A 16,732-nucleotide genomic window follows, 5' to 3' on the forward strand; every position below is an offset into this window, starting at 1 on the left:
CAGTAGAGAAGCAGCTGGGGGTGGTTTGCCCATGCAGCTCAAAATAGCTTGGTGTGGCGCATGGGGTTGTGTAGGGTTCGTGTGTGTACTGAACAAGCACTGCTACCTAAAATCTCTTCTCAAAAGTGCATGTGCACCTGCAGTAGAGCACCCATAAGATGACACATATTGAAGAACTACTGTTACTACACATGGTGAGTTACACTTTCTTCTGCTAGCATAACTCCATTTACTAAATTTTAGTTACCCCAGCAAATAATTTGGTTTGTTTATTTCAATTCACAATTATTGAGATCATCCCAATCAGATAATTCCTGAATAACTATTACCTTTCCTGTAATCTACACTTCTGTATTATTGTTCCACTCTGGTTTTGTTGAACTTTCACTGCATGTACTGTGTTTATTGATTTATGGTGCTTGGTTACACTTATGTGAAGCTGCTTTCTGTTCCAGAATCAGTACTGATTCTATTCTTTATATTTGTTAACTCATTCAGTTTCAGTAAATTTTGCATTGGTGGTCACATCAATAAATACCAACTTCATTAAGGTGCTGTGCCTTCCACTAGCTGCTACTAATTTTGTATTATTTACTTGGTGTTATGTTTTCTTCTTTATTTTGAATAGATATATGAATAAATTGATTATAGGTCTGATCCTTTAAGGTGCTGAGCTGTTGTCTCCCACAGAAGTTCATGAGAGTTGAGTGCTCAGCAGTTCACAAGATATGGCTATTCACTTGTAATATTTAATCTTTGAGCTTTGAATACACTTGGTGGTGGTGTTACACTCTGTTAACAACAGATATGTTCTTTCTATAGTAGCAGTTTGACTCAGGGCATTTTCTCACCAGGATCCAAATGCAAGGCATGTGATTAGAGTAGGGATTTTACAGACAAACAGAAAAAATTAGGACTGTTCATTGGTTTTTATTAGATTACATGCAGCAGTGTGCAATTATTCATCAAATAATTTAACTTTTAAAATATAGTTTTATTGTTTATTATCTATCATCTATCTGTGTAGGTTTTCTCAAATCCTGCAGTCTTTATTCATGCAAATCTCTGACTTCAACGTGGAATGAAGGATTTGGCTCATCTATTTTTTACTTTGTTGAGTAAAGTCTTACTTATACAATTTCACTGTGCATGTATTTCTAACTCCGTGTCTCTCTCTTAAAGTTGTTAAATCACATGATTGTTGTGAAGAGCACAGTAAACTAAACTGTGTTAAAATACGTCTTGGTTTTCTTGATGTTCGGAGTGTGATTTGGCCCCCCAATCAACCATGTCTAGAAATATCTATTCAAGAGTTTGGGGTTGTTGTTTTTTAATGTTTGTTTGTCCACAGAACATGTATATCATGGACACGGGCAATGTAAGTTTCCCCATACACTCTGTTCCTCTCCCCAACCAACACAATATATTTCAATCCTGACCTGCAGGGCCAAGGCACTTTGGTTCTCATGCCTATTCAGTACTGGGCTATTTTGTTGAGTCTGTTAGAAAGGGTTCTAGACTGTATAGAGGTGTTAACATGGATACCTCTCTAAAAGGAACGGGACTGAAGCCACCCAGTCTCTGCATCACATGGGCCACCAAACAATGATCAAATGATAACTGTTAGTCCTGGAAGACCCAGGCCTGGATTTTCACCAGTGACCTAGAAGTGAAAAATTCTGTTATCCCCTTACTTGTCCCTAATCATTCTGCCTCTCTCAGCACATGCACAGGTTTAATGCTTTTAGGAAGCTTGTTTTGTCTGATACATCCTTGTGGGGAACCAGAGTAGTTCTTAAAAGGTGACCAATCGAGTATTTATTAAAAAATGGGATTGTGCTGGTATTTGCGTCTTTAGTATGTATATAAAAAGACGGAAAATTTGAGGGAGGCAATTGCTTGTGTTTTGACATAAGTATATCAGGAGTGACAAGTATGGTCCTCCCTTTTAGCTAGAGGAATTTGGGGATGTCTCAGGGAAGTCTACTGTGAGCTAAAGAATTAAGTCAAAATATCAAGTATTTTGCAAAGGATTATTTTATCCAAAATATTAGTTATTAAAGTTAACTGAGAATTAATAAAAAAGAGCTATAAACAGTCCAATTAAAAATTCCTTTCCCTCTTAGATACTCAGCTTTCACTTTCTTAGCTCTTGTGATGTCATCTTTTCAGTAGTTTTTTTAAGTATAATAAAGAAGAAGAAAAAAATGCAGAAGCCAAATTTTTTGAAAATTCTTTGCAGGTTATCTGATTGATCTTGAAACTTAGTTCATGGTTGTCAGTGTAGCTTAACAAATTTTGATTGATATCTATCTCCATTGATTATAGAAGTTACGAGTAAGTCATAAATCAACTGGTAAATTCTCTGTGATCTAATATGTGACTACTTGTCATTTCCACTAGATGGACCTCCTGATATGAGTCAAAGATTTCTTACCAGCATCATTGAATTATTCAAGAATACGTGAAACTAATGAATATTTTCTTTGATGAATTTGCAAGGTTTTGAAGAATGTATAAAATACAAATGCTTTTTTTACTTTGCATCTGTAGGTTGTAAAAAATAATACAAACGTAGGTGCATTTTTTTAAAAAAGCTGCTCTTACTAATGTATCGTTAATATTCCTTTGAGCTTGTAATATTATATTTTTCAGAACCATTTTTCTTATCAAAGTAGTATTTATTAATGATGGCTTTGTTGGTAGGTAAATCACTGCTAAACTAAAATGTTTTGCTCAACTCCAAACTGATACCTAGATTGCAAGCACTTTGGGGCAGAGATTGTCTTTTTGCTCTGTTTGTACAGAACCTAGCACGATGAAGTCATGGTCCCTGACTAGGGCTCTGAGGCATGATGATAATACAAATAATAATAATAATAAAAGTATACAACCCATGATGCTTGTTTATACTGCAAGGCTCATCTATGTTCCCTGTCAAATTAGAAAAAGTATTTCTTACTGAGAGGTGTTTCTTTAGTTGGTGTTTTCACTCTTTCCCTGTATCACTCCTGAATTTTCATTCATTATATTATGACCGTCAAATATCAGAACTTGTGTTTGGATTATTCTAATAAAAATGTTAAAATACCAGTTAGCGTGATGATATAGATTTCCATGATGAAGCTACCAAGTTCTAAAATCAGGTAATTAAAGAGACAAATCATTGGATTAAATCATGATGGTTACTCAGGCACTTAGACTTAGATCTGTGTGACCAATATTTATAAGGTTATACAAAATTAAATCTAGCTAGACATTAAGCTGAATTGTTCAGCACGTGCTTAGTCGTGCCTTGGACACATGCCCTGCAAAGATCCACAAATGGCTTCTAGCAATGGCTGCAACTAAATATATTATCCGTATGTTCTGTACATTCATAACTCCTATTATTTTGGAGGGAGTACAATATATCATTCTATTTAAATGAGACATTTCACTCCAGTGCTGATAACCGGAGAACCAACAGCTATTAGTCCATCCATTAAATGCATTAATTCTGCACACCATCCTGCAGTCATTTATCAGGAGTCTATATCCATAATTCCCTTTACCTTTTATCTGTTTGTTTTTTTGTTTTCATGTCTTCGTTGGGCTTCTTTTTGCTGGCTTGGGGTTGACATGTCCTACCCTAAATTTTTTACTCTTTTAAAACTTTTACAAAGGGTAGAACTTGAAACATCTATGGACAAAATTTTGCCTTGTATGCATATGTGCCACTTCTGTTACAGTCACTGAAGAAACAGAAAAACAAACACAGCTACCTCTCTGATATAAAGAAACAGAATATCTTATGCAACTATCACTCACGTTTTCATCAATATTACCTACCGTTAACATTATCGCTTACATATTTATGATTTTTAGCCAAATCCTGTATTTCTTACTTAGGCAAATCTTCTCATTGTTTCTGGATTTTGTTAAACATTGTGGCCTATCTTGTTTATAGTTTTTCATAATCATTTCTGTTAGGTTTGTTTTTAGTAATTATTTATTAGTAGAAGTATCTTTTTTCCTCATCAGGAAGTTATCAAATCTCACGTACATTTTACTAGAAAAAGAATACAACTATAATAGTTTGATAGTCAATAAAGGGTATTTAACAGTTTACCTATGTCATGTTTAAATTTGCCAAACCTTAGTAATTTTTTACTGTAGTGACAGACTACATTTCTTACAAAGGGCCAGATCCTCAGCTATTGTAGAATTACTCCCAGTTGTAAGGATCTCGTCCAATATCTTTCCTCCACAAGGTGGGAAGCCCATTATCTAAATTCCACTGTTCATGGTCTCCCAGACTGTGTGCTGACTTTTGTGGTGCAGGAAATCTGGCCCATAATAATTACAAATCTCCTCCCCTTCAACCTCACCTGGAAAAAAGGCAATTTAAAAGAAGTGCGCTCATTTCCTGCAATAAGTAGTCATTTAATTAAAGAACAAAATTAACAGGAATCAAAAATGTTGCAGCTGTGTTTTCGTTAGACATTATATAAAAAAGAAAGAAATTATAATACATTAAATCATTTTGTATAACATGAACGTAAGTGTTTTACAAACTAATTGTGATTAGTTCAAAATGTCTTGTCAACATAATACTGAATGACAGTGCGTCATGTCCATTATGTCAGAGGCCCTGGAATGGCAAAGCCTGTACATGCACAACATCTCCTTTTCCAAGATATGCTGCGAAACAGTTTAAAACAAGTGTTAAAGGAGAGCAGTAAGTTCCTTCCAGTAGCTTTACTTCATTCATTTTCAACTGATCCTCCCACCCGACAGGCCATCACTCTTCCGGCATCAAAGAGTGAAGTACGTCCTCTGGTAGCTCCTGTGTGTACGTGCTGCAGAGATTTCACCTGCACAGTCCTTCTCTCACACAAACGTCAGGGTATTCTGAACTGAACTTCAGGGAAAGACCTTTATACATTCCCTGATGTGTGTGCAGCAGCAGTATCAAAAGTAAAGACAAATTCTTCTCAGAAGAAAATCTCTATGGCCTGTGAAATCTAGAAGGTTATAAAAAAAGAGACACTTTAAAAATCACTTTATAACAGCGTTTTTAAAAATTAGTATTATTTCTTATTGCAATAATATATTTATTTAAAATTGTGTCCATTCTGTTTAATACCATTGAATCACATTTCTAGAGCATCTTTTTCGTGAAAGATCCCCAACATGTTCTACATATAAGGCCAATATGACTAAAAATATGCCAAGGTTCATAGCATTTTATCCCTTTGGTTTTGGTCCTGTGCCACTGAGTGCCTCTGGCGAAAGTTCTCTCTGCATACGGGCTTCCTCAACTACAAATTCTCCCTTCCTTGAGTTCTGTTATGTTCTTTTCATTCCTCATTGACTCCCACTTCCAAATCTCCCCATCACATATTTGCAATAAGGAGGATGGAAGTGAGGCTGGGAATTGGTGTGGGGGAAAGACTAGGGGGCTGAGCTGTGAAGAAAGGGATTCTTCAGTGGTTTAACTTTGAAAAGAAAACTCATAGGATGTGCCTATCATCCCCCTGACCACTTTGCTTGTATGTTAATTGCTTCTCTTTACTTCATTCTTTCTCTGTCTGCCTTTTTTAGAATGTACCCTCTGAAACAATGACTGTGGTGCAGATCTTCAGATATTTAGGCATCTAACTGATTGACTTAAATACCAGTTAGCTAAATACCTCTGAGGCTGTGAGCTAGTCTTCTAGTGGCTTTGCAAAGTGCCTGCCACAGTTTGGCTGCTACCATTATTTAAATTGTAATTTTCACATGACAATAGTAGCAAAACACCTGACGCATTCCAGCATGTTTGTAGTACATTATTGTGGTTGTAGAACTGAAGTGGCATCTTTAAAAGGGTTTTAATGAGGGTAACAAGCAGTTTACAGTATCAGACTTGATGTTTTCAGCATGATTATGAGTTAATTAGAATATCATTTTGGGCCTACCCATTACATATGAAAATTATGCTAGTAGACACATAATCTTCCAGGTTTAACTGTTCAAATCATAATTGGTAAATGCCATATACCTGAATATATATAGCAAGGGGATGTGATGGCGACAGTAATTCCACAGTAAGCAATACTTGTTAAAATGCATAGAATTATTTTAAAATCTATCATGAGGAGGTTATTCAAAACCTTTTTATTAATGCCTTTTTAGGAGGTGTGGTAGTGAAATTTATATATCTTCATATGTTCTGATACCCTTTGACTTGTGTACCTCAAAAGTACCTAGTGGATGTTATACATGATTGTTTTACCACACCTGTTTGCTGTTTTAATTCCTACAATAATGGCATATGCTTCCTCAAAATGTGAACAAGCTAGAATAGTGGTCAGGCTGATCCCTCTGTTGATAGCCTACATTTTCAGAAAAGTGTGTGTGTTTTTGAAAATATGTGCACATTGTGTGTGCATCTGCCATGGTTGCATGGCCAGACACAGTAACTGCATGCAAAAGTCATCAATTAGCTATCTGAAAAATCATCTGCGTGTAATGAAAAAAGTGCAGGGGGTGGGGGAGGGAATAAACATGGGGAAATAGTTTTACTTTGTGTAATGACCCATCCACTCCCACTCTTTATTCAAGCCTAAGTTAATTGTATCCAGTTTGCAAATTAATTCCAATTCAGCAGTCTCTCGTTGGAGTCTGTTTTTGAAGTTTTTTTGTTGAAGAATTGCCACTTTTAGGTCTGTAATCGAGTGACCAAAGAGATTGAAGTGTTCTCCGACTGGTTTTTGACTGTTATAATTCTTGACGTCTGATTTGTGTCCATTTATTCTTTTACATAGAGACTGTCTAGTTTGACCAATGTACATGGCAGAGGGGCATTGCTGGCACATGATGGCATATATCACATTGGTAGATGTGCAGTTGAACGAGCCTCTGATAGTGTGTCTGATGTGATTAGGCCCCATGATGGTGTCCCCTGAATAGATATGTGGGCACAGTTGGCAACGGGCTTTGTTGCAAGGATAGGTTCCTGGGTTAGTGGTTCTATTGTGTGGTGTGTGGTTGCTGGTGAGTATTTGCTTCAGGTTGTGGGGCTGTCTGTAAGCGAGGGCTGGCCTGTCTCCCAAGATCTGGGAGAGTGATGGGTCGTCCTTCAAGATAGGTTGTAGATCCCTGATGATGCGTTGGAGAGGTTTTAGTTGGGGGCTGAAGGTGATGGCTAGTGGTGTTCTGTTATTTTCTTTGTTGGCCCTGTCCTGTAGTAGGTAACTTCTGGGTACTCTTCTGGCTCTGTCAATCTGTTTCTTCACTTCCGCAGGTGGGTATTGTAGTTGTAAGAATGGAAAAGCAGCATCACTTGCCCCATAACCTCAGCCGTGCAGAACACAATGCCATCCACAGCCTCAGAAACAACGCTGATATCATAATCAAAAAGGCTGACAAAAGAGGTGCTGTCGTCATCATGAATAGGTCGAAATATGAACAAGAGGCTGCTAGGCAGCTCTCCAACATCACTTTCTACAAGCCATTACCCTCTGATCCCACTGAGGTTTACCAAAAAGAAACTACTGCATTTGCTCAAGAAACTCCCTGAAAAAGCACAAGAACAAATCCGCACAGACACACCCCTGGAACTCCGACCAGGGGTATTCTGTCTGCTACCCAAGATCCATAAACCTGGACGCCCCATCATCTCAGGCATTGGCACCCTGACAGCAGGATTGTCTGGCTATGTAGACTCTCTCCTCAGGCCCTACGCTACCAGCACTCCCAGGTATCTTTGAGACACCACTGACTTCCTAAGGAAAGTACAGTCCATCGGTGATCTTCCTGAAAACACCATCCTCGCCACTATGGATGTAGAAGCCTTCTACATCAACATTCCACACAAAGATGGACTACAAGCCATCAGGAACAGTATCCCCCCCGCTCTCCTGCTGGTAATAGCTCACCTTAAGTGATCACTCTCATTACAGTGTGTATGGTAACACCCATTGTTTCATGTTCTCTATGTATATAAATCTCCCCACTGTATTTTCCACTGAATGCATCCGATGAAGTGAGCTGTAGCTCACGAAAGCTTATGCTCAAATAAATTTGTTAGTCCCTAAGGTGCCACAAGTCCTCCTTTTCTTTATGTGAATATAGTAATTGTGAATGGTGCTAGATTAACAGTGCTGGCGAGTGAGGACTCTTCTGTGTCAGCAGAGTATATGTGCTTACAGGCATTGGCAGTGCAAGCATCCTCACACTGCCTCACCATTCTGCTTCTATCCTCTCTCTCTCTAGGAGTGAAACAGTAATTTGGGGCCTACGCCCATATTATCTGATCCTTGGCTTTTCTGCTGAGTTGCCACAGGGTTGCCAGTTCAGGATTATTGTGATGGTGTGTTTTATGATGCTGACTCCCTTCCACTAGTAATTGGACTGAGACCCACTAAATATTTTACACAGGTCACTGAAACTTCTACTTTCTATTGAAAAAGCTGGCAAGACCCTTAGTGCATGAATAATACTGAAACCTTTTAAGCAGAGCTTTTTCTTTTAAAATCCAGCAGAGTGAATCCTTTGTGTGTTCTTTATTATGTTCTATAATACACACACTTCGTCTTCTTATTGTTCAGCATTGGTGTTACAGCTGAATGATGAGACTGCAAACTTAAATACTTTGCCTATTCATCTGCCTTAAATCACAGGTCACGTTCTCCGTGCAATACATACTGTGGTCCTTCTTCAGGGATGGCCTTTTAAATCACAGGTACAAACGATGCATTTTGAGGGCGGGGGTTTGGGGAGGGAGTTGCTGGTCAACAGATGGTAATCTCACAGCACATATACTCTGAGATGAAGCAGGAGGACTTTTATTCCCCCCCTTTCCCCCCCCAAGGTAAAGCTTTTCCTGCAGATTTCAGAGCCGGGCAGGAACAATATATTCTGCAGATTCAGGGCTCAAAAAAATGGATACTGCAGGTAAAGGAAAAATGAACAAATATCTGGATGACTGACCTTGTCAAATGCTTGCTTGATGCATGTACCTCCATTTCATTACTTTTGTATTCATTTAGCTCTTTACGAATTGCTGCCTAGGAATTGAAAATGGAAGCAAGGTTAAAAAATCATTTTGCATTTGTAAACCTTTTTTTTTTAAAATAAGCAAATAAGAGCCCTTAAATAATCAAAACAGCAAATTCCATGTAAAGAGTGTGGGAGGCTACAAACAAAGGACATGTGGCCAGCCAATATTGAGGAGAGCCAATATTTAGCTTCTCTCCATGTATACTGATCACTGTCTTTTAAAGACATAGTATTTATGTCAATCATTAGAAGCAGTCCTGAGAGGAACATAAAATCATAATGCTTACTCCCCAACACTTAATGACATTCTGGTTAAGTTAGTGAGCAGAAGCAGAGGTTCCTCCTCCAGCAACTGGACAGTTGAAATGTGGAGAATTTCAGTACTGGCCCATTTCAAAATAAAATCAGACCGCATTGTCACAATATGCAAATAATGGACCAGATGTTAGTCATTTACGTGTGTGGTGTTGCACAATCACTTGTGAGGGGAAAATTTTCCCTCTTGATACATTACACACCATAAAATCCAAAGCAGGTATAAATTAATTTGTTCCCTTTCCCCAAATGACTACTGTTACTGGCCTGGATCAGACTGGAGTGCTTTTGTAAATTTGTACATACTACTACTATGTAATTTAGCTACCTAAACTTGTGAAGCTCTAATACACAGGCATGTGTCAAATCAGAGATGTGGTTTATTGGAAGAAATAAAAATGTGGGGGAAAGTAATATAATTTTTGCCCAGAAATAAATGGATTTTTTCAGCCCCTGAGATGTGAATGCAAGTTTGTCAAGTGAATGAGAGAGCTAAAAGTTTAATTGTATGCTTACTTTAAAATTAATAGCTCACAGGACAGGACAAAGGGTTGCCTGAAAGGGTCAGACAATGACTCTCATGTTTCACACCAGATTAAGAACTAGTGTGAGTGGGTGCAACATTACTGATTTCTATGGAGATGCAGCATTTACACCATGATTCAGTTTGGCTTAATGATTGACACAAAATCCACTCTTGGATTCAGTGGGCTGCAGTATACATCTAAGGGTGAAATCCAGCTTAAATTCTTATTACTCTCAGCTCCAATTTCAGTTAGTACCTTGTAGAATAATTGTGTGTGCAGGGGATGTAACCCAATGAGCGGGAGTTCTGTTAGAAAGCAAATATGTCATATATATTTTGATAAGTGTTTTTAGCAAAAGCACAACAAAACACAACAGCCTTCGGGTCTGCTCCCACTTTAAAAACGCCACACACACACACACACACACACACACACACACACACACACACACACACACACACACACACACACACACACACACACACACACACACACTCTGGTATGAGATCCCTTCAGCCTCAAATCTGTACGACTAGCAAACTCCTAGACCTGAATGTTGATTATCCCAAACTACCAATAAAACTTCTGCTTTACAGCATTGATTATCACATAATACCTTGCAAAATAATACTCCCTATAAGCACTTTTAAATGAATTCAGGAAGACAACTAAGACAAAGATGGCAAATAAATGGTTCTCTAATACCATTTATTACACTATTCATATATTTTCTACCTTCTTGTTGGGAAACTCTTCAGCGCATGTGAGAATGAGAAAGGCATGTCTGATTTCCATAGCCCAGCATCAAGCAGTGAGCAATCCAGTCCTATATTTGCCCTTGTATCCAATAATTAGCTCAGCGTCCTCAGTTGTTCTCCCAGCCTCCTGCAATCTTGAGCCAAAACTTTAAGGCCTGGTCTACACTCGGGGGGGGCGTTGGGGGGGGGATTGATCTAAGTTACGCAACTTCAGCTACGTGAATAACGTAGCTGAAGTCGATGTACTTAGATCTACTCACCGCGGTGTCTTTGCTGCAGTAGGTAGATTGCTGACGCTCTCCTGTCAACTCTGCCTGCACTTCTCGCTCCGGTGAAGTACCAGAGTCGACGGGAGAGCACTCGGCAGTCGATTTATCGCGTTTTCACTAGATGCGATAAATCGACCCCTGCTGGATCGATCGCTCTGGAGGTAAGTGTAGACATGCTCTAAAACCTTATTCAACAAGCATTCTAGCCTGATTCATTGTAAGCCATTTCCTTCCTACCCAGCCACTTAAGTATAAAGTCTAGGATCATTTAATACTGTAAATCAAATATATGAGAGAAACAAGGTGGGTGAGATAATATCTTTTATTGGCCCAACTTCTTTTGGTGGAAGGGACAAGCTTTTGAGCTTCACAGAGCTTGTCCTTTCCACCAACAGAAGTTGGGCCAATAAAAGATATTACCTCACCCACCTTTTCTCTCATATCCTGGGACCAACAGGGCCACAGCAACACAGCAAAAAAAATCAAATATATGGTAATCATGTACTAAAGTGAAAGTGTGTGTACTTTAGATTGGCCACTCTCAGGGCTAGTGAAAAAGTGCTTTCTTTGGGAGTTCATCAGTAGAGAATAAAGTAGTGATGTGTACATATTTGTAACAAAGATTTTGTACTGAGTAACTTTTTGGTATAAAGTTTGGTCCTAGATTTCTCATACACTACAGAAATGGGTGGCAAAGATCTATGATAGATTGTGTAGCGTACTGCACTCCATACTTTTTCTAATAAGTTTGTTTGTTTGTTTATTTAAGAACCCTTTTCACTATTTAAAGGTATGTTTTACATCCTGTGGTCGGTGTGGCTTCTGTTTGCTGAAAATGCAGGAACATTTAAAGTACTTAAATCTGCATCAGCTATTAGTACCTCATTGTCAACTGAAAAGGAATACTTGTGCCACCTCTGGTTAGTCTCTAAGGTGCCACAAGTCCTCCTTTTCTTTTTGCGAATACAGACTACCACAGCTGTTACTCTGAAACCTGTCATTGTCAACTGTCTTTAGAGCCTATTCTGGTGCGTGCGTGCGTGCGTGTGTGTGTGTGACCTCAGAGTACAAAATTTGGCTCATGGGGAGTACTGAGTGTCACTTTCACCAAGAGCAGCCACTTACTCCAAGATGTATTTCCTTAGAATATCGAGACTTGTTTAGTAATACCACTGTTTACATGACCTGATGTACTACTTACAAGCAAAGCAAACAAAAAGACAGTAGTCATCTTAATTATATTTTTAAGTATGTCTGTACCTTATCGGCTGCTGATAGTCTTGTCCATGGTTTGTCTGCTCGTCTGTCGTAGTCCTGTGCTTTTGCCACCTCTACATAATCGCTGAATCGAATTAAAATTTTTCTGTCTCTTAGTTCATCGACTGTAGGTCTCTGATTGAGCTGTATCAATAAGTTTTGTGAAGAAGTATATCAATATGAATAGGAAATAAAACTGAGACATACATTCAACGGCACAAAAATGGAATCACATGCATTTTTATTCCCCATCTTTATTTTGTGTATTGTATATTTATGTATATAAAATATATATCTATTTAAACTGAAAAGATTTGAAATTGATTAATTTGTCTTAAATGCACAGAAACATTGAGATATAGAGCCAGATTCAGATCTCATTTACATGGGTAATGCCATCATTCCAGATTCACAGTGTTATAACTGGATTCAGAATCTGTACTACAGTCAGTGAGTGAAACTTATCTATCATTAGAAACATTACGATAGTTTTTGTAAAGGAAAATAATTTTAATATTATGCTATCTTTAGTCTTTCTATAAAGGCATTTTTCTATTAACTAGAAGGCTTCTCTCTCCATGTGCCTTTATCTCAAGGAGCTACTGAAACACTTCTGAGTATTATTGTTGTAACAGTAATAATCGGATAAATGGAGCTGAGGGCTCGTGTACAGTGGCTTTATAATGGAATATCTTGTCACACACAGCTTTATAAAGCTGAACTTGCAATATATTTCAAATAACCACAATGAATTACAATGTAAGTGCTCAATCTTGCAAAATTCCCATAACTTTGTCTGAGTAAGGGCTTCAGGATTGGGCCCAGTGTAAGAACTACAGACCCAAGGCTTAGCAAACTGTCATCACAATGTGCCTTTGAATATTGCACTGTGTTACCACTGACTCCCACAGGGACTTCTGCAAACAGAGCAATAACAGGATCAGGCCGAGAATGTGATAGACCTAAAAATGAAAAGGTCTGCAAAGAGATATTTCAGGCAGGAATGCACCTGGTGCTCAGCAAGGAGTCAGCTTACTCTGGGATTCTCACTGCCATGAACAGTGGAAAGGAACTGCTTTCCTCGCAATATAGTTGCAAAATATGCAATATGAGGCAAATGATCTCAAATGAGCTGATTTTAGGTTCTTGTGTAAATTTTCCATTAGCCTCTCAGATACAGTGAGTGCCATTTAAAGAGCCAACATCTGTGGATAATTACCTGAGATATTGTAGTTATTTTCTGTTCTAATTATTAAATACAACTATCTCACAAATCATTGTGTATACATGTTGATTTTTTAATGGTGACCACCATGGCCGTTTGTCTTTTATATGATTTTAAAAAATTAGATACTGTTTTTACTCTGGGCTCTTTGTTATTAGTTTGCACTAAGCTCTTTAAAAGTCACTGAAAACATTTCAAGATTTTACCTTTCTCGTCAGCCTCTGCTTGATTTCCCTCCTTTCCTCCTGCTCTGTTTGATCATTTCTTTCTGCAGAAAATATTAAAAAAGAGATGACTTTCCTCATGTAGGAAGATCAGTTGTTTCCAATACATCCAGGCAATAAAAGTTAAAATATGAAGAAGTGTGGTGCAGTTCCTTTGTCCTTCTGAATTGCTAGCTCAGTCCTTACTATGCCTGTGTGGGGCATTGCCAGAATACACAGCTACCTTTCAATGAGGACACAGAAGCACGTATGCCAATGTCAGTTTTTCCTGTGACATAACCTCCAGTTACAATAAGCTTTCATAAACTTAAAGCAGCCAGTCCAATTCTTCAGCTAGATAAACTTTTGGAGGGAAAAGCAATACCTTTAAATTATGAATGATAGTTTGTTATGCCATGTCTTTGTTAGAGTCCTGTCATACTTGAATTAAGATGCTGAAACATTTTCCTGTACGTACTTCAGGGAAACCATGTACCTCGTGAGCTTATGCTCTCAGGCTTCATATTTAGTTGGTCACGTTGCTACAATATTCAGCCTTGACTTACACGCTATCCTTTTCCCTCTATTATTCAAGATATGCCAATTGTGTTAGAGGCTCTTTATACTCACAGGTTTTCTTATGTGATATTCTGTGCTAAGCCAGTTTGCTTTTGTGTGTTCTATTAACATTCAAGCCGCGGTAACTCCTACACACTGGATCTAAAAATAGACTTGAGTCCTGTACCGTTGTGTGAAATATATCCTTTGCCTTAGGATACCATTTAATGGATTTTCTATTTCTAGTGCTATCTGTTACTAAATTTAGACTCAAGTCCATGACCTAAACAATGCTAGAGACCTAGGGGAAAGATGTTTAACCATTCAGTGAGCCTAGAGATCAGTGGTTTTCAACCTTTTTTCATTTGCTAAGAATATTTGTATGGAGATGCAGACTCCTTTGGAAATCTTGCACATGGTCTGCAGACCCCCAGGGCTCCGTGGACCACAGGTTGAAAACCACGGCTGTAGATAGCAGTGTTCTCATCGTCTGTCAGTCAAGAAAAAGCTATTTTTGGAAATGAGCCTTTTCCTTGCCCCTCCCCTTTTTCTGTATTCTTTAGTTTACATTGAAATACAGACACGTGGATCTATTTAAAGAAGCACTGTAGCAATATATGTGCAGCTAGGTAATCAGAAAATGTAAATCAGAGAACCTAAAATCACCCAGTACGCTATAGTGGTGTTGCATATAACTTTAAAGTAGAGTACATGAGACTGATGATATGGCCGTGTTTCAGAAGCGTCAGTGAGATGACCAAAGATTTAGGTGGCAATTGTCTGCAGTACCTGAGGAGGAAATATGAAAAAATTGGGAAAAATAGCTTTTAAAAAAATTGGACACCCTATGCAATGGCAAGATGCCGCCAGAAAGTAACTAATATGCCTCATTCACTATTATTAACCCCTTTTTGACTAGACCTTTATGGTTGTATTTTCACTTTTTAAAAAAGGCTCTTCTACATCTATCTAAATGTCCACTGGAATATAGTCATGATGCATTCCACGTGGGCACTGGGTGGCTTTCTAAGATGGAAACACGAATATGCCTATGCGGTCAGAAGATTGCTTTTTGTCGTTTTGAAATGCTAAGCGCACATCATGGTCCGTATCGATAATGGCACATCTAGATTTAGGTAAAGTTAAACTTGTTTTGCTTAACAATTGTGGGAGTATGAAAAGCAATTCATCAGGAAGCAAATGCAAGATCGTGGTAAACTTTCCCTGTCTGGTGGAAGGAAATGTCAGCAGGGACATTACAGAATGCAAACATTACTACAGAGAAGAACTAGAGAGGTTTTCCCAGCAACCTCACATTGCCTATATTTGGATCCATTCATTATTAAATGGCTGACTTTAACACTACACATCTCAGTGCAGTAATACTCCCGTTCCACTACTGCATGTGACACTGTATAACTCACACCCTTGCTCTGTGTGAGTTATGCAGGGAATTCTAAACTATGCATGACGCAGGAGCAATCACCCGTGTTAAGAACGAAGCAGGGACTGTACAATCCGTGTAAGAGGAGATGCCTCTTTGAATATGAATATCAATGGCTTGCTCTCAGAATATAATAGAAAACCCATCTGAACTCCTGGGGCTGATTTTTTGGTCTGAACACACAGTTACTGTGGCAGTCATGCCCTGTACTGAACAAGCAGTGTTTTTCTATATTTAAAGATATAGGAATGAATAAAATCAATAAGATTATAAGTAAGTGTTGGGGGTTTTTTTAAGTACCTCTCTTATCCCAGAGTCGCCTCCATGAGGGAGAGTAAAAAAAAAAAAATATTTCTCTTCATCTCATGAATACTTTAAAAAAATAACCTTATAATAGCACTTACAACTCATGAGGTCACATTGATTTCAATGGGGGTACTAACATAATCATGGTTTGGCAAGATCAGATCCAATCATGCTCTCGTTAAAGTCATTGGGAAAAGTGTCCGTATCTCTGTCACTAACTTGAACACTGACTTTTTAACAGCTGCTGTCAAATTATTTACCCTTCTTTTTCACACCTTCTAAGGTCCCTGCTGGCTCAGTGATGACCTGGGTTCTTTGCAATGTAGCTGACATTTATATGTAATGAAAAAGGTAACATAAGTAGAATTGTGCAGCTTCTGATCCAAGATGAAGCCTGTGCAAATCCAAAGTAACTGCACTGAAGCTGACAGAGTTACTCCAGATTTATGCGCAGTAAATCTAACCCAGTATGTTTAGCTGGCATGGAGGACATATCTTTAATTCTGCTTCATCTTCTGTTCTGCTTTAGCTCCCTCTGTAAGCTCATTATATGAATGTAACACAATGTTTTTTTAATATTAAAGCTGGTCAGTTTAATCTAGATTAAGGATGTAGCCAGTGTACCCCAGAAAGTAACAAACATGAAGGACCAGATTCTCAGAGGCGCTCATCTTGGATTTAGACCAGAGAATGAAGGGAGCTGGTTTTCAATGGGAGATGCAGAGTGTTCCACTCTTTTGCAAATCTGGCCCCATCTGATATAGAAATTTTAGCTCAATTGATTTTCCTTTTGATGGCTGAGGTTTGAGGTTAAACTGGGTTAATATGTATACAGGTCACAAG

At 38.3% G+C, this 16,732-nt stretch overlaps 1 protein-coding gene across 6 annotated transcripts in view; it reads right to left on the bottom strand.

Annotated features, from left to right (window-relative positions):
* Positions 1 to 4,417: 4,417 nt before the first annotated feature.
* The window catches only part of PHACTR3 (phosphatase and actin regulator 3), a 156,923-nt gene continuing 144,608 nt past the window's right edge, over positions 4,418 to 16,732 (bottom strand). For all 6 annotated transcript variants that reach the window (XM_074969747.1, XM_074969746.1, XM_074969750.1 and 3 more), the window contains 4 exons: positions 13,585 to 13,646; positions 12,157 to 12,297; positions 8,959 to 9,035; positions 4,418 to 5,006 (listed from right to left, as the gene is read on the bottom strand). In XM_074969747.1, coding sequence (XP_074825848.1) covers positions 4,991 to 5,006; positions 8,959 to 9,035; positions 12,157 to 12,297; positions 13,585 to 13,646 — 296 coding nt within the window. In that variant the 3' untranslated portion in view covers positions 4,418 to 4,990. The remainder of the gene's footprint in view (positions 5,007 to 8,958; positions 9,036 to 12,156; positions 12,298 to 13,584; positions 13,647 to 16,732) is intronic.

This window comes from Natator depressus, chromosome 13 (genome assembly GCF_965152275.1).
Source record: "Natator depressus isolate rNatDep1 chromosome 13, rNatDep2.hap1, whole genome shotgun sequence".
Classification (NCBI taxonomy): domain Eukaryota; kingdom Metazoa; phylum Chordata; order Testudines; family Cheloniidae; genus Natator; species Natator depressus.